Genomic DNA, 23,256 nt, shown 5'->3' on the forward strand with positions numbered 1-23,256 from the left:
AAAAATTAATTATTTTTTATAGTACATTATTTATACTGCTCCTACTGGATATACATTTCTACATGTAATCTCCATTGTGAGATTAATGCCTTCTTACCTTTTTAATCAATTAAAACGGCAGTGTAAATTTGGGGTTTTTTGTGATCAGTCTCCAGGAATTCTTTTGATCAGAAATAAAAAGTCAAGTGTCAGTTGAAAATAACACATACTCCACTGCACAAGAGAAAGAAAGGGAAAAAAGCTCTGATGTTGCTGTTCAGTTAATATATTATATATCATTTTCCTCTTAATATTCTTTTATCTTTTGGAGTACTGGAGATATTTCTTCCTCAAATAGGAATAAAAAGTTCTTCTTGAAAAAATTTACTAGACTTGTACTGTAGATTTTTGCAAATGACTATGAGGAAGGAATAACAATTTAGTGCATTTAGATAGTGTTATTTTCAAAATAATTTTTTAGATATTAAGTGAAATGTTCCATTCACTGAAGGTTAAAATGTTTGCCTGCTGAGCTGGTAAGTCTTAGTTGTATATCATCAGTTACCATGGGACAGTACAACAACAGGATTGTCCCACCAAAGAACAAACTCAAAGCCTAAGAGCAGCTGAACAAGCTAGAAGTAAGCATTGCTATTATGACTTTCTTCATAACTGCCAGCTCAGTTTATTGCATCTTCCTCTGTATCATGCGTATTAGACAGGGTGTTATATAATTTCCAGTTGCATTATGTTGGGTGTCAATGTGACATACTGACCTCTGTGCTTCTATGTTTGGTTGAAGTAAATGTTTTCTTAGAAGCCGCTTGCATCCTACTGATACATAGGGCCATCTAGTAGAATTAAAAGTTTTCTTACAGCATTTATCAAGGAGTGAATCCCATGGAGATAGGACTTCTTTTGTGTCCTTTACTCTTCTGACAAAACATCCAAGCTGCTAAAAGAACCTTTTTTTCTGAGATTGGTAGGGAAACTTAATTTCCAGACCAATATCTTTGAGCTTCCCATGTTATCTGTTCTTCTATGCTGTGAGCGTTGCAAATGGATTGTTTAGTTCTGATCTTCAAACGGCCCAATTAAGAAATGCACTTCTAGGCTTGGGAGAATCTCATCTCAAGTAACAAGTGACCTTGGCTAGAAAACCTGTCTTGCAGCTGTTGGCCTCCTTCAGTTTGCCCAGTTACTTCAATTCAAATGAGCTGCGCTAGCTGCTTCAAAATCCTGGATACCCTTAATTGTTGACCATTCCTTAGCTGATAGGTCCAAGATCAGCTCTGTATATATCTGCATCAAGATCTGCAGCTGCCTGTCAGATGTAACCAAAAGGAAATTTTCTGATATGCATAAATATGGTTGGGATGATAAACATCAAAAAAAGAAAATCCTAGGATATTGAGAGAGCTTGCTGAAGAAAGTGGCATTTAATTTCCTGTTTTGTCATTTACATATGCCATACTGTAATTTTTATATAGCTACCCTGTGTATAAACATATCAACATAATTTTCTAAAACAAGAAATGACAAATTATCTTCCTATCTTGCAGTTGGTAAATGAAAACAAATTAAGTTTCAATTTCTTTCTGTGTGTTCCTGGAAAATTTTATTCATTATAAGAAAGGAAATGTTTCTCCATACAGGTGAGAATTGTAACAATTATATATTATATGCAGTGATAAAACAGCATTCAACTGCATTTTCTGTTTAAAGTGTCAACTATTATGAGGACCTCGCTTTGAGACATTTCTTACTCTATTTTCTTTTGTATAATGCTGATTTTTTTTTTTCTTTTAAGGTTATTTAATAGGTTTTCTAATCAAAACTATGGGAGAAAAAGCCATCGTTCAGTTTCCTTATGTAGATCTGTGCTACAGACAGGTTTGATGATAGCTCATGCACACAAATCCAAGATAATTATGACTTAGTGAGTCAAATTGCAGTTTCCCATTCATGGAGACATTTAATATCACTGCAGATAAAAGGCAGAATTTTTATTTCTGTTTCTTTCACTCCCATCAGTGCTCCTTTCTCCATCCCTTCTTCCATGTATCCTCCTCGTTGGACCCCTCTAAGGTCACCTGTTACTCAATATTAGCCTCGTAGGACTGTCTAGTTTTTGCCAGTATGCTGTTCTCATTGTAATGAATTAAGAGTTTTTGGAGGTCCACGTTTGTCATTTTGCCAAAGCAGGACAAAGTAAGCAAGAGCAATGCACAGCCAGAGGCAGGGAGCAAAGAGACCTCCCTACATTTTGCCAAATGTAGCTGCAAATGCAATCTATGATGTGATCTGAGCACATCTGGTGGAAGTGGAGCACTTGGTGCTACCACCATTTTAGCTGGGTTGGACTGGCTTCTGTGGGTCTTGAAGAAGGAGTAATTACGTAGGCGTTAATACCCAAACTAGATTATTTGAAGCTATTAGTAAAGAATTTCATTGTAATATAAATATGCTATTAGATTGTTAGGATTGAAAACTGATGGCTTCTCAGCAGAATTTGTTAAGTAAAATCTAAAGTGTTTATTCACACCCATTGTATGTTAAGATTTTTTTTTAAGGTCTATTCTTGAGATTTACTTCTAGTAGGAACATTATTGCCTGCATTCCAGCACTGGTTGGCTATGTTACTGCTGCATGAGTAATCAATACCTATATATGATAAGTTTCACCTAGGAGTAGAATCAAGTAATTGGCATTTAAGGCCTTAGAAACATTAATAATCATCACACAATGCTTACTGGCAGAAATTCAGAATGTCACTATGACTTGTGTTTTGCTTGAGTTTTTAGTGTCAGAATAACTTCTAAATTCAGTAAATCTCAATTATTTCCTCAGTTATTTTTATTTTTAGGGTTCTAAATCTTTTTTTTTCCTCATAAGAAATTCTGCATAGTTATAATTAAAAAGAGACTTCTCTTTTTGTAGTCAAGTCATGCCACCCTAATGATAGTCTGAAAGAAGAGCTGGAGTAATTTGATAGATATTTCAGTAAATAGCAGCCAAAAGAAAAGTATAGCAACATACTCCAAATCTAGTGTTTAACTGTTTAAATACCATGTATATGTGTGTTCATTAATTCTCTTTGGCATATGTGTCTTTGATAATAAGAAAGATGAAATTTGAAAATACTTTCTTGGCTACTGAAATTAAATCAATATTTTATTAGTATTTATTAGTACATTTAATAGTACTAGGAGCATTTTGCCATGATGAATGTTTGTTTTCCGCTGAAAAAAATTTTGCTCTTTTTGCCTGCAAATAAAAGGTATAATCCAGAATCTGTAATGACTAGAGGGATTTCACCATTGTTATTATTTGAGGTTTGGATTTTGTGTTTAAAGTGCCATTTTAAGGAAAGTGTTCCTTATCTCATGTAAGAGAAAGAGCATAGACAGTAACAATGCTGGCTTTTCCTGCTATATTATTTTCTTTTTTTAATCCTTAAGCATGTTAAATGGAAAAAAAAACATATTGACACAAAGGATGTTACAAATGATGGTAACTTGCAATTATTAGGGTTGTGTTAATATAGTTTAAATCATTAATTTGAGCATAGATTCAACCAACACCTGTATGACATGTTTTTAATTTTTACAGCAACCTTCTGGTTGTGGCAGATTTGTGGATGTAGTTTTTATAACTAGATAATTTGTAATCAGAAAATGTCACCATCCTGAAACTCCCAAACCATTTTCAAACCAGCTATCCAAGGCATTAATTAAAAATAATGGGAAAAAAAATTGTCAGCTGAATTTTTGGTATTTGGTGTGTCCCATCTTAATTTTCATGGCAGAACCTGTGCCTTTCAGATAAACTCTTTACTGGATCAGTTTTCCATTATTTTGTTCACGTTTGGGGGTTTTATTGGTTATACCATTCCTGATATCTGTAGTTCTTGTTTTCAGGCAAGAAAGTTGTTATTTCTGTCTAAATTATTAATCTAGTGTGAAATATGTGTATTTAAAAAAAATTAAATTGTTAAATAGAGGCATAAAGAAAATTCTAGCCTTCAGTGTTTTTTTCCCCCATCAATAGAATCATTTTAGTAAAGGCTTCAGTAAGAAAAGCTGTTGGTGGTATCATCCTACAGCAGTGAGGCAGATTAAAGTCTATAGTGCAAGGACACACGTATATATTTAGTATTCCTGACAATGAAAAGTGGCTGCTTAAGATTAAGACAAGTTGATTGATTAATGAGTCTGCCTAAAACTAAAATTCCAGTGGCCTGAGTTTTTATGCTTTTTATATGCTTTTATATGTCTGTAGAGAACAGTTGAGCAAATAATGCAAACAGAAGGTTTTCTATAGCTCTGCAATTGTGACTCACTGCGAGTTAATAGCTTTATTGCTAGCCCAGCTGTGTTAATCCTGATGTAGTATCTCTCTGGAGTCTGGAAGAGATCCTTGAATCTATTTCTGGCTGCAATTCAGCTTGCTTATTTGGACAACACTTCAGAGAACAAGCAATACCTGGACTACCACCTCTGAATTTGTGATAGTTGGCAGCTATTTAGAGATGACACTCATAATTCTAGATAAAAAAATCTTAGTAATGATTTGTATTAACATACAGACTGTTCCTCTTATATGTACAAAGAATGTGTTTGGCACTTCAAGATTAGCTGATACCAAACACTCATGGCTCAAAAGCTACACTAAGGTCTCCAGATATGATCTGCTGCTTATAGGAGAGCCTCTATTTGAATAATCAGCCACACATTCATGTTCTGTCCCTTTACTGTAAATAGTTCTAGATCCTTCTCTTCCTCATTCTTCCCACACTGTTTCTCTTCCCATAGACAGCCTTCTCATTAGATCTTGTTCTTACTTGAAGTTTGCTTTTTTTCCTCTCAATTCTGTGCATTATGATGCATGCTGCTTGACATATAAAGGAGAAAGAATTTTGTAGTAACAGGCTAGAAGACATTTCAGCTTTATAAAAACTAAATGCCTTTATTGAGAAAAAATCAAAAATCAAATTCTGTATGCTAACTCCTAGCCGTAGTCTGCTTACTTCAGAAGTGAGATTGTTCCAAAGTTCTAAATACTGAGCACTAGTCTCCAAATTCTGTTGTTTGCATGCCCCATCAGTAAAAAAATTGTGAGCATAACCCCCTAATATATGTATATTTATTGACAGTAAAAACATATGAATATGCAACTTTATGATATATAAATATACACACCTAAATTCAACCCCATAGAGCTAGAAGACCTGTGCCTTGATCACATTTTCATAATGAAACTGTCTTTGAATCCGAACAAGATGTTTTTATTCTATCACTTCAAGGTTAGCCTTCTTATTTGTCTGTGTCACTAACTGTTTCTTAATGAAACTTACTGGAACTTACTAAAGTATCTAGGAAGTGATGCTTGTTTTGGGAGTTTGTTCTTTAGTGGTTTTTTTTTTTTTTTTAAACTAGAAACCCTAAGGTCCCTCAGGAACTTTTGGAATCCTCTACAGCATGTCTGCTGGTACATAAGTGTCATTCAAAGGAAAACAAGAGAATGCTTATAGCTGTGCTTTGGGGTGTATCAACTGCATCTATATTCACAACCCTCCCTCACACTCCCCTACAGTTTCAGTTAGGGATCATTATGGTCCTGAACAAATATAATAGACATAATCTCTCTCCCAGCTCATACCTTAGGCAGTTGCTAAGACTTACTGAAGTTTTGGGCTGTCGTCACCTTTTGTACTCATAAGGAAGTTCATAGGAATATTTTGCGTGGATTTCAGTGCACTTTGTTCGAGCTTCACGTCAGAAGATAGAGAAATATTTTCTTTAGCCATGTTGAAATGAAGCACAGAAAATTTCCCAGGAATAGAGAGGAGCCAGGAATAGAACTAAAAGATCTCATGTAAGCTTTGGGAAAAAAAATCTCATTCTTTTGATAAAGGCCGCTTAGAAAGCAGCACATTTTTTGTGCTATAATTTTTTGATTGATAACCTTATAGTTTAGGTTTTTTAATATATTTAATCTCATATTCAGATGTCTTGTGTACTTAAGCTGTGTATTTGAATGTATATATATATGTATCCACTCTTGAACTTTTGAATTCACTGTAAGGCAGACACTGTAATAGTTAGGTAATGACAGATGCAGGGGAGGTTATAAAACTGAAAAGGAGAATTTTGGACTGTTTCTTGGGACAAGTGAAAAGTTGGAAGAGGTTTTCTAAATGAAGTGGGGGAGATACAAGTGAATGATCTACATCAAATACCAACTGAAGTGAAAGGGAGATAAAGAGAAATATCAGGATGAAACACAAGGAAGATTTATTGAAGGAAGCAAATTAGAAATAATAATTATACATATAAAAAAGTCTTGACAGTCCAGACACCATGTTAGAAACAAAAGGAAACTTGTTTTACCCAGTACATGCTTCAGTTATAGAAGCTCGTTGTCCCAAATGATCTGATATCTGAAACAATAAATAGGTTCAATGAATCATTGAACATGCTGAGTTGAAAGGGACCCACAAAGATCGCTGAGTCCATCTCCTGTCCCTGCACAGAAGGGCCCCAAGAATCACACCATGTGCCTGAGAGTGTTGTCTAAACACTCCTTGAACTCTGTCAGGTTTGGTGCTGTGACTGCTTTTCTGGGGAACCTGTCCCAGTGTCCAGCCACCCTCTGGGTGAAGAACCTTTTTCTCATATTCAACCTCAACCTTCCCTGTCACAAATTCAGGTTGTCATTCCCTCAGGTCCTCTCACTGTCACCACAGAGCATAGGTCAGTACCTGTGGATTCTCTTCCCCTCATGAGGAAGCTGTAACTGCAGTGAGGTCTCCCCTCAGTCTCCTCTTCTCCAGTCTGAACAAACCAAGTGACCTCAGCCACTTCTCATGTGGCTTCCACTCTACGCATTTCACCCACTGTCTTTGTAGCCCTCCTGTCTTTCTTATATTGTGGTGCCCAAGACTGTCCCCAGCACTCAAGGTGAGGTTGCTGCAGAGCAGAGCAGGACAATCCCCGTCACCTGGCTGGCAATGCTGTGCCTGATGCCCCTCAGGACCCAGTTTGGCCCTCCTGGCTGCCAGGGCACTCCAGACTCATGTTCAGCTTTCCATCAACCAGGACCTCCAGGTCCCTTTTGATGGGTGCTGTGGTCATCCTCTTGCCCTCCTTGAAAATCGGGATAGCAGTTGCCAACTTCCAGTCAACTGAGACCTCTCCAGATTCCCAAGACTGCTCAAAAACCATTGAGAGAGGCCTCTCAAAGGCATGAGCCAGCTGTTTATTCTTGAAAGAATCCCATCAGGCCATATAGACTTCAAGAGACCCAGGAGTAGCAAATCCCACATAAATTCAGGATTGGCTGTGGGTTTTCTTGGTCTCACAGCCATGGCTGTCTAGCTCAGAGCAGTGGGACCCCAGCTCATCACTGGTGTTGAAGACAGGTAGAGAAACCATTAAACACCTCTGTCTTGTCTCGCTCCCTGTTTGAGAGAGACACATCCTGTAATAGACTGTATTTGTGCACTGCTTAACATATTTCTAAAAAATTCTTTTTAAGAAATAGTCAAGTTTTTGGAGGCTAGCTGGGTCATGGATGGTCCAGATGTAGTCCTGTTTCTCTCAGATGCTGAGGTGTTCTCTCAGATGTTTATTTCTGGAAGCTGCCATTAGAGTAAATAATATTACCTTTTTTATCTTGTCTGCTCATGCTTTTTGTCTGAAGTGAGATACCAACTGCACAATTTTAGGCCTAACCTAGTAATGTATCACTCATTCCTAGAAGTCTTCTAAAAGACATGAGTATAACTTGAATAGAAATTCTCTGAGAATATTAAATTGCACTTCTCTGTTGTCACTCACAGCCCCTAAATAATTACATTTCCCTGCTATAAGCTATTCCTTTTTTTTTTTTTTTTTTCCTTTTTTTTCTTTTTTTTCCTTCTCCCAATAGTGATTTGCTTCTTTGCAAATAAAGGAATACAGACCAGGCCAGATTGCAAATTGGAGATCTGAATGTTTAAAACCTCAGCTTCAAAATATCAGATCTGCCTAAGCCTCAGGAAATAGAAAGAAAACAGTATATTCTGTTTCCTGTATAGTAGTAAGTCTCTTAGGGAATCTAAACAGTGAATTGTTTCCTTCTCTATTAGCTTCTGACACCTTTCTTCTATTTCTTCTTCTGTTATGATTCAGGGTGCTGCTTCAGGTTAAGGTAAGCAAATACATCGCTGTACATTGATGAATTTGCTTTGAATTTACACAGTAAAAATACAGTGTGTAACCTAAAAGTTACTAAAAGAATGATAAAAAGAAATAGAATTTAAAAGAATTTTTAAAATGTTCAAGTTTTGTGTAACGTATATTCTTTTAAAATCTTGATTGTTATTTCCTAACAACTACAGTAGCTAAGAAGTTGCTAGGATCTAAAAAGGCAAAGAATATTGCAAAAGAGACTCCCTTTTTAAAAATGGTATTCTTTTAAGTCTGGAGCTCTCTTTAAATGTGGATGAGAAAATTATTCATTTAGATACAGATAAACAGTTGTTTTGGTCTTGGTGATCATGATTATTGCATTGCTTGCAGTGGTGGAAACTGAACTAAACTCTTTAAAGACAGTAGAATGTTCTCAATATTAATATTACATGGTAATGAACTAGAAAACCTCTAATCAGTATTAAAAATCACTTGAGACTTACTTTTCTGAGGACTTTTTTTTTAAATCTTGCTTGGGATTACATAAACATTTTGAAATACAAATAATTTATGGACCTTGTTCCACACTAGTAAAATTAATATTCTAAGGAATACCTATTTCTCTAAAATTCTTTTTAGGATGATAATAATATGGTTCTGTAGAAATTGCTTTATTGGCTTGCATGTGTGGCAAGTACTGTTTCAATTAAAATAGTGTGAAGCACATGCCAGCAGTGTTTTACATCTCAGTTATTTTAGTGCCAGGGTGATTTATGGTGTCTGGCCTGACAGTAGGAAGGTTCAACCTCATTGAAACATCCTTTTTTACTGAGTGTTTCTGGACTGTAACAATTGTGACAGTACTGTGAAGCCATTCATCACAACCTAACACAGGTACAGGGCAAAACTGCAGTTGTTCTGCCTCTCGTAGCCATGAATATATATATGTATATATGTATGTATGTATATATGTGTATGTATATCTATATCTTGTGAAACACTTTGGTTACAAAGGTTCAGCTAGAAACAACTTGATTCACCCCCAAAATAGGGCCTTCATGTCAGATTCATTGTGTGAAGAACTTGTAAGTGGTATAATATGTGATTAAACTTGGCTGTGTAGATGTGAGCAAGATAAGTAATTTCTAGCTGAGAGAAACTGATTTATTCAGCTGCTTGAAAATTCCTTTGTACTTGATGGAAACCTGCTTGGCTGTCTTGTGCATCTACAGGAATGCTGTAGTATCTGTTCAGAAGTTTTGTGGGAACCATATCCAAACAATGACTGAAAGCTGTAGGATGCGTATTTGAAGTGAGAATGATGGGAAATACTTGAAATAAAATAGCCTTACAATTTTTGGTCAAAGCAAATTTGAAGGTAATATGATCAGGGTGTCTAATGAAGTGATTTCTCAGGAGTTTGGTATACACTTATATAATTTAAAACCTCAATGTCTAGGGTTACAAACCTTGGGAAATCCAGAGTAGTTTTACTTATATATATATAACTGAAAGCCCTGACTTGTGTTTTGGAGAAGAGCTTTTCTTAGCTTGATGATGCAAAAATTATGCAGACATTTTTTTCCAAGCTGCCATTCTTTTCTGGTAATAACCTGGACTTCTTGCTTTAATGCCACAGTAGCTGTATTTTTTGTACGATGTGAGCTGTTCTGTATTTTTCTGTATGATCTGCAACTGCTTCAGAGCAGTGGGAGTATTCAGTCAGACCTACCAGCAGTCTAAAGATATCTAGGATAGCTTACAGCATATTACCTATGAATGCAAAACTGAATTGTGTGAATGTCAGCTTCAGAGCATTCTGAATCACATTTTAGGTTTTTTCACTGTATGAGCAGATACCTATGGCTATAAGAATTGATTCTGTGTGCACTTCTGTATTTGTGTATTCTCATTGGCTAGAACAAGGTAAACATAAATGTTGGTCCAATTTGTAGATTTTTTCTTCATTTTCTAAAATGGGAGGTCATGCAGTGTTTGAAATCAAGAAATTGATACTCCACTTAATATAAAGTCAATATTCTGTTTCCCACCTTTGTTACACTCAGCACAGAGATAAAGGAGTTGAACGTTTTAGTGCGTTAAGGAGTTTTAACATTCTAGTTAGTTATTGACATATTAATGAATCAGCTAGGGCAAATAAGATAATACTGTTGCATTTTGCTCATTTCAATCAATAAATATCTACTTCTAAATTTATTTTCTGATACTTTTCACCAGCAGTAAAAATTACAACTGGAGGGGGTGTATGTCAAAAATCTGTTTGAATAATCCTTTTTTCCTAACTTGTCCATGTGGTATGATGGAATATATAATCTTCATCTCCAGATTAGTATTTGCAGTGTTTTGCAGCATACTGTGGCGGTTCAGTGTCAGGCAAACTGCAAGAGATAATGATTCTGACAGAATGTTTTAAATCATAACCTATATTCTTCCTGTAAGTTTGATTAGTCAAATCTAAGTCCCTGCAGTGTAACTTCAAGGACACTTGGTGTTTAATGATGTATAGCTCAGTGAGATACAATCTTTACATGATTTGGAATTTAAACACTGTAAAGAAATTGTTTTTGTATAACTGCACAAAAGTATGATCCCTATTTTTGTAGACAATATCCTGAGCTTAGTGTTGATTTTGGTTTTAAACATCTGAAGTATATCTGATTTTTTAATAGTTTTAGCTTATTGGGTTGCAAGCTTCATATTTAGCCAGAAATAAAAAGGGAATATGTTGATGAATATCTTTATTTCTCCATCTCATTTTTCTTGTTGTCTTTTTCCATGTGTTACTCATCTTTTGAGAAGAACCATCAATGCCTAAAGGTGCCTTTTGCAATAATGCTATTTCTTCTAGTAAATTTATAAATTGATGTGTTTTGTGCCCCGTGAGTATAATGACATATTGCTTTGAAAAATCCCCAAGTACCTTGTGGTTACATTAGGCCATGAAAGATGATAGCAGGATTGTTGTAGGAAGCCATGCCACTGTGCAACTTCATTTGCGAAGAAAATTTTAATTGGAAAAACTCAGAGGCTGTCTATAGGATGGATGAAAGGAGCCTTCTCTAGGGCCAGTGACCATCTTTGCTCTGTTGCAGATACAATGCATTCTCTGTCTTAACTTTATTGCAACATTATTTTCTGGAACATGACATAAAACATATTTAAGTTTGCACAAGAACTTAAAGGGAAGTGGTGTACAAATGATAAAATAAATAAATGGAGCTTTTTGGATCAAGTAAGCTAAGTTATTCTGTCATGGTAAATCGTGTCCAGGGGAATGATATAATATGCTATATATGACATTTTGTATAGCTGTTTAGTATATATTGCTTTAAATTTCATTTTTTACTTCAGCTTTGGAGAAAATGTCATTATTTTACATGGAATGCTAAATGGAATCATCAGTTGAAATGCAGACCTTGATTTTAAATATATGTTCATAAAGGATCACTCTGCACAAGTGCATATTTTTTCTGTTAACACCACTTCAACACTTACTGGCCCTTTCAGGGACAGTTTTGTGACGTGTCCTGCAGGACAACCGATTTAGGCAGGGGTAGAATAAAGTAAATGGATCCTAGATAACCCTAATTTGAGATACAGGGTTTTCAAATCTAGATACTGTTAGCAGAAATCAGTTCAACTTATTTTACATTTGTAGAAGAAGTTTGAAAGGAACCTTGTAATAGCAACCTTTTCACTTAGAACAATCCTGTCTGTACAATAGAATCTTAATTACTACATTAGAATGAAAATAAAACTAAGTCAAGTATAATAATTAAGGGGTTTTGGTCAGATGGAACATGGGGATAAATTTTTCATAGACTTTTATCATAGACTTATTCCTTGCTCCTAAGTTTTTTTAAAGCTAGTATTACAATACAAATTTTTTATCAACTTATATATAATACTGAAATGCACCCAGAGAAGGCGTATAGGGCAGCTACTTTTCCAACCAAAATTCTTGTGCTAATGTTGATGGCAGTGCACTTGTCTACAGTAATTTATGTGGCAGTTGGATCACAGGACTGAAAAGCATACCAAAGAATAATCCAGAGAAACATAAATGCACCAAAACAAAGTGAAGAAATGGTAATTTTACTGATTTTAAGAAAAGATTTGGAAAAGGTGGCATAGAAGCTAAGAAGAAAGAATAGCAAGTCAATCTCCCAGCTTGTGAAAGAATTAACTACATTTTTTTACAGGTTATCTACATCTCTTTTAAAGGACTGGTGCTTGGAAATAAGCCCCAATCCACATGCAATCAGAAATAATAAGCTATGAAGAAAGAAGGGTGCTCACAGGGAGGTTTCATTACAAGAGAAGGAGAAAAATAAAAGATTAGCGATAGAAAGATGACAAATTAATGTCAGTAGAATATTTAATGCAGTTAGTATTGTAAACCATTGAAGCTTATATTTTTGACTATGTAAGTATGAGTAAACTTTATTTCTTAAGGAAGTAAACACTGGTACTTTCAGTTAGTTGTTCTGTACTTGGATCCTGAAAGAACTGACAGACAGAATTCAGTCCCCTGATGTTGTCAAGACAGTTTCATAATCTCATAACTCTCCTAATTGCTTGCAAACTGGAGCATTCAGAGTCAGTCTGTGGCTTAGATAAAGCAATGCTCTTCTCATGCAAAACTCACGAGTGAAATTCTGATAGTTAAAATAGCAATAAGCCCGCAGCATGTTTTTTTGGTTTTTCCTGCTCTTTATGAGGTTATAACTTTAAGGTTTCTGAGAATTCTAAATATGTTGCAATTTATCAAAAACATGATTTTAATCATAAAACTATGTGAATGAAATAAAAGGGAAAAGCAACTCATGATATGAGCCACAGAATTCCAACAAAATTAATTTCTAATGTGAAATGTTACATATGTGCATTTATGTCTGTAATTGTCACACATGACAATACGAGATATTAGGATTTTATCTTGTAAAGACTATAAGAAACTTTTCTAATATTTTGTCACAGTGAATTATTTTCCTTAGCAAAATTGTTCCATTTTAGTGAGAGGAGGTAATTATTGTCAGTCAAAATAGTCTGCAGTATTCTACAGTAACTTTTCATATATAATTGCATAGCTTTGACAATCAATTTTAGTCAATTTTTAGAGAGAATCACTTTGATTTTTTTTATTCTATTCTAAGAATATACCAGAAGATTTATTCCACTATAGAAAAGTTTATCTGCATCTTAAAGCTTTTTTCCCCCCCAGTCAAACTTTCTGAGTTCTTGAGGCTGTTTTTTAGTCACCTCAACAGCCCATGCTTGGAAACAATCATATGACTGACACATTTCATTTATTTTTTAATCAGCTAAAAGGGGTGTTGTGAAATCTGTAAAATAAAAAACTCAATGAGTGTTTTACACAGTACTTTTTCTATCAGGCAGTGAGACAGGAAGTTGAATTTACAAATTCCATTTTTCATTTTCTAGAGCTACTAGAGAAGACACACAGGAGAGAGGAAGAAATGGGAGCTCTCCAGGTATATATTCTGCTCAATTAACTAGCTACATTTTTGTTACATTTCTTAAAACTACCATATTGTATTACAGCATTGTGATTTTCTAAACTGCCTTATAGCTTAAATTCAGATTTGGAAATCTATGCAGATAAATACAGACCCAATAGCAAGTAGTACTCGTTGCTGAGGTTTTTCACTGGTTGGGTTAAATTCTCTGGACAGTCTATCTTACTTTTGTAAAACAGAATAAAACGGAAAGTAAAGTATTCTAAGTAAGTATTTAAAGCCTCTGAAGCACTGAATGTTCATAGTCACCTTTCTGAGGAAGAGTGGACCGGTCAGTATTTGCTAGGACCTGATGCAATATTATAAATCCTTATTGTCTGTCATCCAGCAGTAAAGCTGTTTGTGCTAAGCACTTTGAATTTGCACTTAAAAAGTCAGATTTCCACTAAGCTTGGCTTTGGAATAGCATTTAAACATTACAGTTAAAGAAAACGTACTCCTTTCACACTGAATGGCTAAGAAAACAAAAGCAGGCTGGAGTGTCTGAATTGTGAGGCTCAGGAGGCTATGAGGGAGGGTAATGTGTGTATTCTTCAGAATACAGAAAGAAAAAAAGAAATGTTTAACAATAAATTGCTGCAAACAATACCCAATGTGAATTTAAAGAATGTTACATACAATATGAAGCGTATCAAAGACCAGTGACTCAGCATTCTGAAGGCAGGACATTTGTGAGGGAATTGATGAAGATTAGAATCATAAGGAAAATGACATTATGTATTGACCTGAGTTTTGACCACAGGAGTTTGTTTGAAGTTAAGCCTTCTCTTCTCATACAACAAATAGAAGGCATTTTGAGGGCCAGTGGTATCAAAGAAGTTAGTGTACAAACAGTTTGATCCAGTAAGAAGAGACAAGTTGCAAGACCCAAAAGTTACACAACGCACCAATCCAGCTGTTTCCTGTTCAAACAAAAATCTTGGCCTGGCTTTCTGGCAGCTCAAGTTCAACAAGGCTGAGAGCTTGTCTGCGCAAGCAGTTTACACAGGTGCATATCTAGTTACATCAATGTAAAAAGATCTTTCATGTGAAGCAATTCTGCATCTGCTTTCATGTGAAGCTTCATGGTTGACAAATTGTTCTAATGATATTACTTCTGACTGAATCAGGAGTAATTTTAGACTGCAGGAAGTTGCATCATAGTAGTATCTTGCATGGCTATTTGTGGCTGCCTGTCATGTTCATGATTAAATTGCTTTATTCCTTTCCCTAATTGGCAGTTCTGGTTAAGTGTGTGAATTGTAGTGCTCTGGCTGCTGTTCTTATATTCAAATGCTTGATAGCAGCTTTTTCTCCCTTTGGATATCCATGCTTTCACAGTCAAGTAGTATATAAATTATCCATTTTAAATTTCCTAATATATTAGAAGCTCGTCTTCAGAAAATTATGTGCTGATAATTTTAAGATTTTATTATATTTTTAGAATTTGGCAACTATATAACACACTTTATTTAACACGAGTCATTTTGAAAACACTCTTTATTCTGAACCATCCTCACTCATTCTAAGACCATTTTGTTCAAAATACTTCTCTTTAACTGAAAAAATTTATATCTGAATTGCTGTTCATTATGACCAGAAATTTGAGATCTGTAAATACCATCTTGTTATGGTAATGAGTATGTGTTTTGCAGAATCTTTAAATAAATATTAGTGTTTGCCACTGCAATTTTGTGGAGAAACAAACATCTCAGAATTAAAATTTCTGAGTTTTCAATGTATTATTTTTTGTCGTAAGTTTGTTCTGATGTGTGGAAATAGTCTGTATCTCAGACCTGCTTCTAAGGAAGAATAAAGACTTTAGCATGTGATACACTACCTTGCCTGAGAAAAATCTGAGTCTGATTTGTGTGAGGTAAGAGTTCTTGTAATGTCTTAATAGTCACATACTCTAAATGTGAACTCACCTAAACACTTGAATACATGTTTTGTCAATTTACTTAAAATACCATACCTAGTCAGGACACAGTACCAGAGTACACTATCTTAATTTTACTAACTTCATATTTTTCTTAAAAATACTTCGCAATGGGAATGGAATGTTAAAATATATACAATAAATTAGCTAATTCTGGGTTCTCTGTGTTTTGTGCTGGATTAAAACTGACACAAGTTTATTTGTTTGACTAACGTCATCCTGTTATTAATAAAACATTATTCAGAGCTATTTCTGGATGAAAGAATAATGATATAGAATTTACTTTTTAGTTTTCTAAGGAAATGCGTAAAAGAAAACTAAGCCTGATGATAAGATTACATGAATTCCAAAACATGTTATATTTACAGTCAGAGATGATCAAAAAAAGAAATCATCTTTTGAGATATGTTAAGAGTAAAATCTGCAACACTGAAAACCTAATGCACTAATTGCAAAAAATATATTGTGGAATGATTTTTTTCAAATCCTTTCTCACCTTGTTTCTGGGTGGTTTTTTAGTTTTGGGGCAAATTTCCAAGTGGGATAGTATGATAAAGACATTCAATTAAGTACACCAGTTCCTAGTCAGTGAGTTTTTTTACAAAAAATCGATGTATGAGACTACCAAACCCCCAAAATGAATCCTGTTCATCACTCTTTGACTTACACTGTGTTTATATTCTTTGCTTGCTAATGGCATCTTTTATTTTGCTTTTAGGAACGTATTATGGCCTTAGAAATGGTAAGTTTCTTAAATTCATTTCCAAACCAATTGCAATTACATTGCTGATAATTTGTCTAAATTATGAAAATATTATATACATATATTTTTAAAAATAAAATTGTTGCAGTTCTGGGGTTTTAACTGTCATTTTGCTTTTTAGAGAAGATGTGATAATTTTGCACTGCAGCTCTTAGTGTAGATTTTTACTGCAGTACTTGTGTACTCGTTATATGAAATACAGTGTATTTCAGTGTTGTCGTTTTTCTGTACAGTTCAGTCCTCATCCCAACCCTGGGAAGAGAAATGTTGTAGATTTTATCCATACAAAAGATGTTATTTTTCTAATACTTCTAGTGGTTGAGGTCCTTGTGATAGATCTAATTATTTCAGTGACTACTCTGTGTGCTTACTTGTTTGGTCTGGGAGGTGCAGGACAGAATCAGTTTATCTGCCCATGTCAACACTGCAACTAAAAGAGTAAAGGAATTAATATATTTAATATGATAATATTAAATAATTAATTAATAATTAATATAATTTAATATGATATTAAGTTGGAAGAACAAAACTTTCTGCCTGTACGTGCCGTGAATGCATTTTCCAGATGTCCCAAGGTAGTAACTGTCAGGTGGAAAAGCTGGAATGAGTTTTGGCTTGCCCTGTAATTTCTGAACCATTCTTCTTTCCCTTCATGTAGCAATGTCCAATAAGACATCACAAATTGTATGTATCAGGCCCATAGTTTCTTTTTATGAGACATCCAGAGAATTTCATCTAAAGAAACCTCTGCTGAGACAATATCAATGCTGCAAGTATAAACTTAAAATTTTGTGCAAATTATTATTTTATTCTTTCTGATCATCTCTTCATCTCTGAAAAGAGTTTCTGATTTCAAAAATATATTTTAAATATATTCACCTGTTAAAAAAAATCTTTCATTCAGCCATGAAAGGCCCTTTGGAAATCAGAGTGCTGTGCTGCAACACCTGCCTTGTGGAAGCAGGAAGCTAACGCTGACATTCAGTTTCCTGGCACTTCACATGGTGCTGTGTGACTGTCAGGTGTTGACAGGACATTAATTCTGTTCAGGACTTTCTCTTATTCATGGTTTGGTTACATGACAACCAGTCAGGCATGTATCCATTGCCATACATTTCTCACAAATCATGAGTTAAACTGTCTGCAAATTCCTTGTCCTTTCTGCTCCCAGAGCTATTTTGACACAGGCAGAGGATAGTTGCCTGCAAATACCCCCATGTCGTGTAAATTCAGTCTTTATTTTGTGACAAATATTTTTGGGGTTTTTTTCTGGAGCTTTTCTCCTTTTTATACTTCCAATGTCTCCTACTTTAAAAAGGAAGATTTGTAAGTTATTATTCAGATAGAAGAAAAGGATAACCTATTTATCATACTATTCCACTGTTCTCCCTTTCTCTACAATCTACTCATTTCTAACTCCTGCTCTTGCCAGTAAAATTGTTGTAGTGGCCATGTGATGAACGTGCCAATTTAGATAATAAAAAAAAGTTGGGAAAGAAATGTAACATGAACCTTTCAGATTCCATTCAGATCTCTGGATGAATGAACCTTCCAGGCCTAGCTTAGTCTAACACAGAGGTTTTGTGAGTTGCTGCAAATAAGGAGGTCCCTTGCCTCTCTCTGAGCCCTGCCAGCTTCTTCTCCTCTCAGCAGACTGTTTGAGCTGGAAGCTCCATCTCCTGTCTACGGTGCCAGGCAGTTCTTGGGTCCTCTATTTCCTTAGCCAGCTTCTGTTTCCAAAGGAAAATGCTGTTATAATGAATCTCCTTCAAGATATTACACATGCTCTGATCACTCCCTTAAGGAGCCTAAGAACTACTAGTACCCATTTAGAAGAAGCTTTTGGATATTTTGTCTCTTTTTCTCAATCAGATCAATTTTGCTGTATGGTTCAATAGATAGGTACACCCCTTCTTGCTCCAGCAAGTTATGCAGGTCAGGAGCATAAGCTGGTAGTTACGGAAGAACAAGGTTTGTTAGACAGATTCACTAGTGGATATAAAAGGTGCTGAAGAACCTAGATGTTTTCTGGAATAATCCTTCAACTCTTGAGAAGAGCCAGAGGAGTAACAAGTATAGGCAAAACTGAGGTTTTGATTATCTAGAGATATGTGTTTTGTTTGGCCTGTTTTGTTTTTTTTTTTAATGCTGTTAATTAACGTGAATGTAATTATTTCATAGCTATTAACAAGTAAAGATCCTAATTACTTTAATAATAAATGATTTAGTCTGACATACTGAGAGAATGAATATGATTTATCTTTAAATAAAATAAGTTTATATTCTTGAGTATACTTTAGTTATTACATGCAAGATTTGGCTCTGTATTATTTATAGAGAAAGGTGTATGATATTTTGGGAAAATCTGCATTGTGTTCTCAGATGAGGCTTCAATGGAAAGTGTATTTATTTCTCATAAAGAGGTCAGGATGCATTTTGTAGGTGCACACTGCTACTGTACTGTGCTTGGGATTTTAGTGTGTTTCTATAAACTACATAGTGTTCTTTGTGAGCATAAGCTGCAAGTCATGTTCCTCTGCCTTACTAGTACTAGTCTGACATAAAAGATTGCAAAATTTAATTTGAAATCAACTACATCCTGAAGTTATTCCAGTGAAGATATGCATTCTATATCCTTTGATCAATAAAACAGCTTGTTGCTTTCAGTAGAGAACCCAGAACTGAGGTTATCACTTTCTTAGAATATTTGGATCAGGCTGTTCTGGACACAGTTCAACTTTTTGTTACAATGTCCATAAATCTAGGTTAACTCCAGTAATTCTGTAAGTATTCAGCAAAATTATTATTTATTATGAATTTTCTGTTCACTATGAGCATTCGTGCATTTTGTTGTAATGCATTTTTATGTTCAAGAAAGTGAAGTTTTGAATACTAGCAAAACAAATTTCTGTCTGCATCCACTCAGCAATGTAAAAGCTATTAGATTATTCTCCTGTAGCAGCAGGCTAAAATTTGCATCAGTTTTCTGGTTTATCATCCAATTTAAAAGAATTGGAAGGATAACAATACCAAATGCATTTTGCAGGGAGGTTATGTACTGCCTGAGACCATCCATTTTTATGTGCTTGTTCTCCCTCTCTGTCTCTCTCAGTGTGCCTTCTATCAATAAGTATGTCTTGCTGTTAGCTCTTGAGATTATTTCATGATTTTCAGACTTTGCTAGTATGAATGTTGAGGAAATACTGAATCAAAGGGTTAATACTTTCTTTTCCTCTTGCTTTGATTCTGTGGTGTCTTGCTAAAACTACCATTACATCAAAGGCTTTCTGGTCCTCCCAGATACAACCATTCTTTGATCTTACAAAAATGACCAAGAGCAGTTTGAGATCCTCTGTCCTGCCTGCCTCGCCCTTTCCTTTCCTTTCATCAGCGAGCCAGTGTGTCACTTCCCTTCTCTGGGCTTCCCAGAGTCTTTCCTCTCCTCATTACCACCAAGTAACTTCTGCTTCCTGAGGGTGCTGGCAGCCTGCTATTTCTTTTCTGCTAATGCTCAGCTTTCTCTTCCCTTCTTCCTTGATGTTGTCTTCTCAGCCTATGTTTCCATTGCTCTTGTTTAATACCCAGCTACTCGTCCATCCTCTGCCCCCTACTACATTTGTTTTTTCAGGTTTCTTCCTAATACTATCACCTCTAACTTTCTAGCCCTCAGAGTGATAAAGCATTTCCTGCGTTTAGATGAAACCTCTTGTGTTTCAGTTTGTGCCCACTGCTTGTAACTGGGCAACTCTGAAAAGAGCCTGGCTCCCTCTTCTTTACGCCTTCCCTTCAGATACTGGTGCACATTGATGAGACCTCCTAGAGCCTTCTTTTCTCCACTCTAAACAACCCCAGCTTTCTCAGCTTTCCCTCACAGGAGAGATGCCCCTGTCCCTTAAAATATTTGTTGTTCTTTTTTGGACTGGCTCTTGTGTGTCTGTTTGGTACAGGAGAGCCCTGAACTGGACCCAGCACTCCAAATGTGGGCTGCCTAGAGGAGAGGGATCACCTCACTTGACTTGCTGGCAGTGCTCCTAGTGGAACCCCTACACGCTCTATCTAAGCTCCTTTCAAAATTATGAAAATGTATTCCACATATTGCAAATATTGAACATTTTTGCCAAAGTTTAATAAACCAAAATCCTTCAGTTTTTAATTAGAGAAACTAAAAATCTCAGGAAAAATCCTTATTGCAAAAGACTTAAGTTATCTAAAGTTATTTATTTCAGTTGAACTAGGAGTAGTAGTGTATAGTGGTCTCAATTATTTTTTAACATAGTAGGATATACATGTTCGATCCATAGAATTTTCATGAGAAATCAGAGAACCATAGAATCACTGAGGTTAGAAAAGACCTCTGAAACCATCATGTCCAGCCTTTGACTGAACACCACCTTGTCAGCTAAACTATAGTACCAAGTGACATGTCCAGCTGTTTCTTGAACACTTCCAGGGATGTTTACCTGGGAATGATTACCTGGGAAAAGAGATCGACCCCCACTTGGCTACAGCCTCCTTTCAGTCAGTTGTAGAGAGTGATAAGGACCCCCTGAGTCTCCTTTTTCTCCATGGCAAACAATCAGCTCCCTTGGCTGCTTCTTATTTGAATTATGTTGGCCTTTCATCTGTGGAATAATGTATCTGAATTCTTCCACAGAATGTAACTTGATAAAATATAGATATGTGCTTTCTTTATTTTTCTTGGTTTGGTTTATATATCACAAAATAAGTTAAATTTTGTTCGACAGCAGACTATTGACTAGGTGTTTCTAATGTGCTGCTAGCTGCTTCATTTTAGGCTTAAATGCTTTTTATTTGATCTAGTTGTAACAGGAGGAGCACAGGCATCAGTTAGACCTATTGATGCCGCCACAGATTTTTTCTCTCATTATTGTGCAGCTTTTTATTAAAATAGGGAAATCCATAAGGAAAACTCTTAATTCTTTTCCTACTCTGACACTGATTTGCTGTGAATCCTAGTTTAAATCACTTCTCTTTGTATTTTAATTTTTCTCACCTGAAAATTATATTTCTTCTTTTGCATGAAGGCTGTGTTAATTGAAGTTTTGCAGTGCTTTCTGGAAGGTTTGATGAAATACTGTTAGCATACAAAGCCTTAACATAAATGATATGTAAAGATTTTTAGATTACAATGCTTTGTAATGTTAAAGATGAGCAACAAGGAAGACTTTACACCTTCTGAGCATGTGTTCTCACTAACATTGCATTACTTTACACACTCTACTTGTGTTATATTTCTTTTAATTTCCAAGAATTATATCTGGATGTCTCTGATCAAAATCTTAGTAAACAATTAAGAATAGATTCTCAAGAACTAGTCCTACGGACCCCCAGAGTACTTGGAGCATTGACTGATGATTCACAGAAAGCTGGCTTGCCAAAAGGAAAGTTTCCTCCATGTTTCCAGCTGCTAGTATGCATCAAACAACTGCAAATTCATAAAATACTTTCCTAATATTTTCCCATGTAAACAATTCCCCTAGTTAGCACAGGGATGTCATGTGCTCATGAATGAGAGAAAAGACAGTCTGTGTCTTTGCAAACAGGAAGGGAAGCATCCATGATGTTCCTTTAATTAAAATGTGGTCCACCCCATGCAGAAACATCTGGAATCTAAATTAAACGTTCAAGTAATTTGACATTGGCAATGCTTTGTTAGCAAAGGTCATTTGTTTTTCATTAGTGTATTTTTTAGTTAAAAAAAATTCTTACTTATTAAAACTCTCATGAAACAATGTAATACAAAAAAAATGCCAATTGAGCATTGAAATTGTAATTTGATAAAATTACATGTGCCTACATTTGTATAGGTCATTTGACTTCTTGATGTGCTGAAATCATCAAAACAGTGGTATAATTGGAGTCATGATATATAATATCATGGAATATCGTGGAATATAAAGATACAAAATACATTTTTTTGTTTTCTCTGAAAGTTCCCTCTCTACATATGATGTACTATTAACAGAATGTCCCAGCAATCATGGAGTTTGCCTGGCATATAAAAGTCAGCAGAGCACCTCAGGCATCTTGAGCAGAACCACCTTCTTAAAAGAGAAGTGTATGATTTATCAGTGGAGAGTGGAGATTGAAGCTGATAATGCAGTTTTACAGATCTTAACATGGAAAGCAAAGGATACTTTTAAATATGCTAGGTGTATACAATTCTTGCTATTTAGGTATTCAATACACTAAGGTAATTTAAAAATAAGCAATTTTAGGTCACCTCTGACATTGTATCTTTCATTTGAATTGTCACTGCCGGCTGATAGGCATTGCAGCCAGTTAAAATGACGTTGCATTTAATCTTTGTATGGTTATTCTTTGGGGATTAGCTAACTGGTACTTAAATTAACTCTCATTTAAAAAAAAAAAAAATCTGTGCAATACAGGTAGTCATTTGTTTATACCTACCTCAGAAAGGAAAGGAGTACTGTACTTGAAAGTCAGTGAAGTTTGGTTTCTGGTTTATGTTTATGTGTTTTCAATATATCGACTATAAAGGCAAACTTCAGGAGTGCTATCTACAAACCTGCTTTGATTTATTTGCATTTAGCATTGCAGCTTTGAGACTAAAAATAAAATGTATCTGATTTTGATTTAGATCTGTCCCTTGAGACAATGTGAAACCATCTATTACCAAGAACACATCAGTATAGCAGGATTAACTGTTCAGATGCAGTTTAAACATCAAAGTGTTTGTATGAAGTCATGGAAAATAAGTAATTTGTTTTGTCATTCTCTGTGAAAACATAGAAGGGCCCTTTTAAAAGTAAATAGTCTTTATTTTAAAACCAGAAAGATTAGTAGCACTCATTCTATTGAAGAGAACTTCTGTTAAGT

At 35.2% G+C, this 23,256-nt stretch overlaps 1 protein-coding gene across 4 annotated transcripts in view; it reads left to right on the forward strand.

Moving 5' to 3' along the window:
- CEP128 (centrosomal protein 128) overlaps positions 1–23,256 on the forward strand; it is a 102,385-nt gene that overhangs the window by 60,409 nt on the left and 18,720 nt on the right. For all 4 annotated transcript variants that reach the window (XR_009207993.1, XM_040067923.2, XM_040067922.2 and 1 more), the window contains 2 exons: positions 13,620–13,669; positions 16,351–16,374. Coding sequence is in view for 3 of the 4 variants with exons in the window: in XM_040067923.2 (XP_039923857.1) it covers positions 13,620–13,669; positions 16,351–16,374 (74 nt within the window). In the remaining variant the exon portion in view is untranslated. The remainder of the gene's footprint in view (positions 1–13,619; positions 13,670–16,350; positions 16,375–23,256) is intronic.

The sequence above is a fragment of the Hirundo rustica genome, chromosome 6 (genome assembly GCF_015227805.2).
Source record: "Hirundo rustica isolate bHirRus1 chromosome 6, bHirRus1.pri.v3, whole genome shotgun sequence".
Classification (NCBI taxonomy): Eukaryota; Metazoa; Chordata; class Aves; order Passeriformes; family Hirundinidae; genus Hirundo; species Hirundo rustica.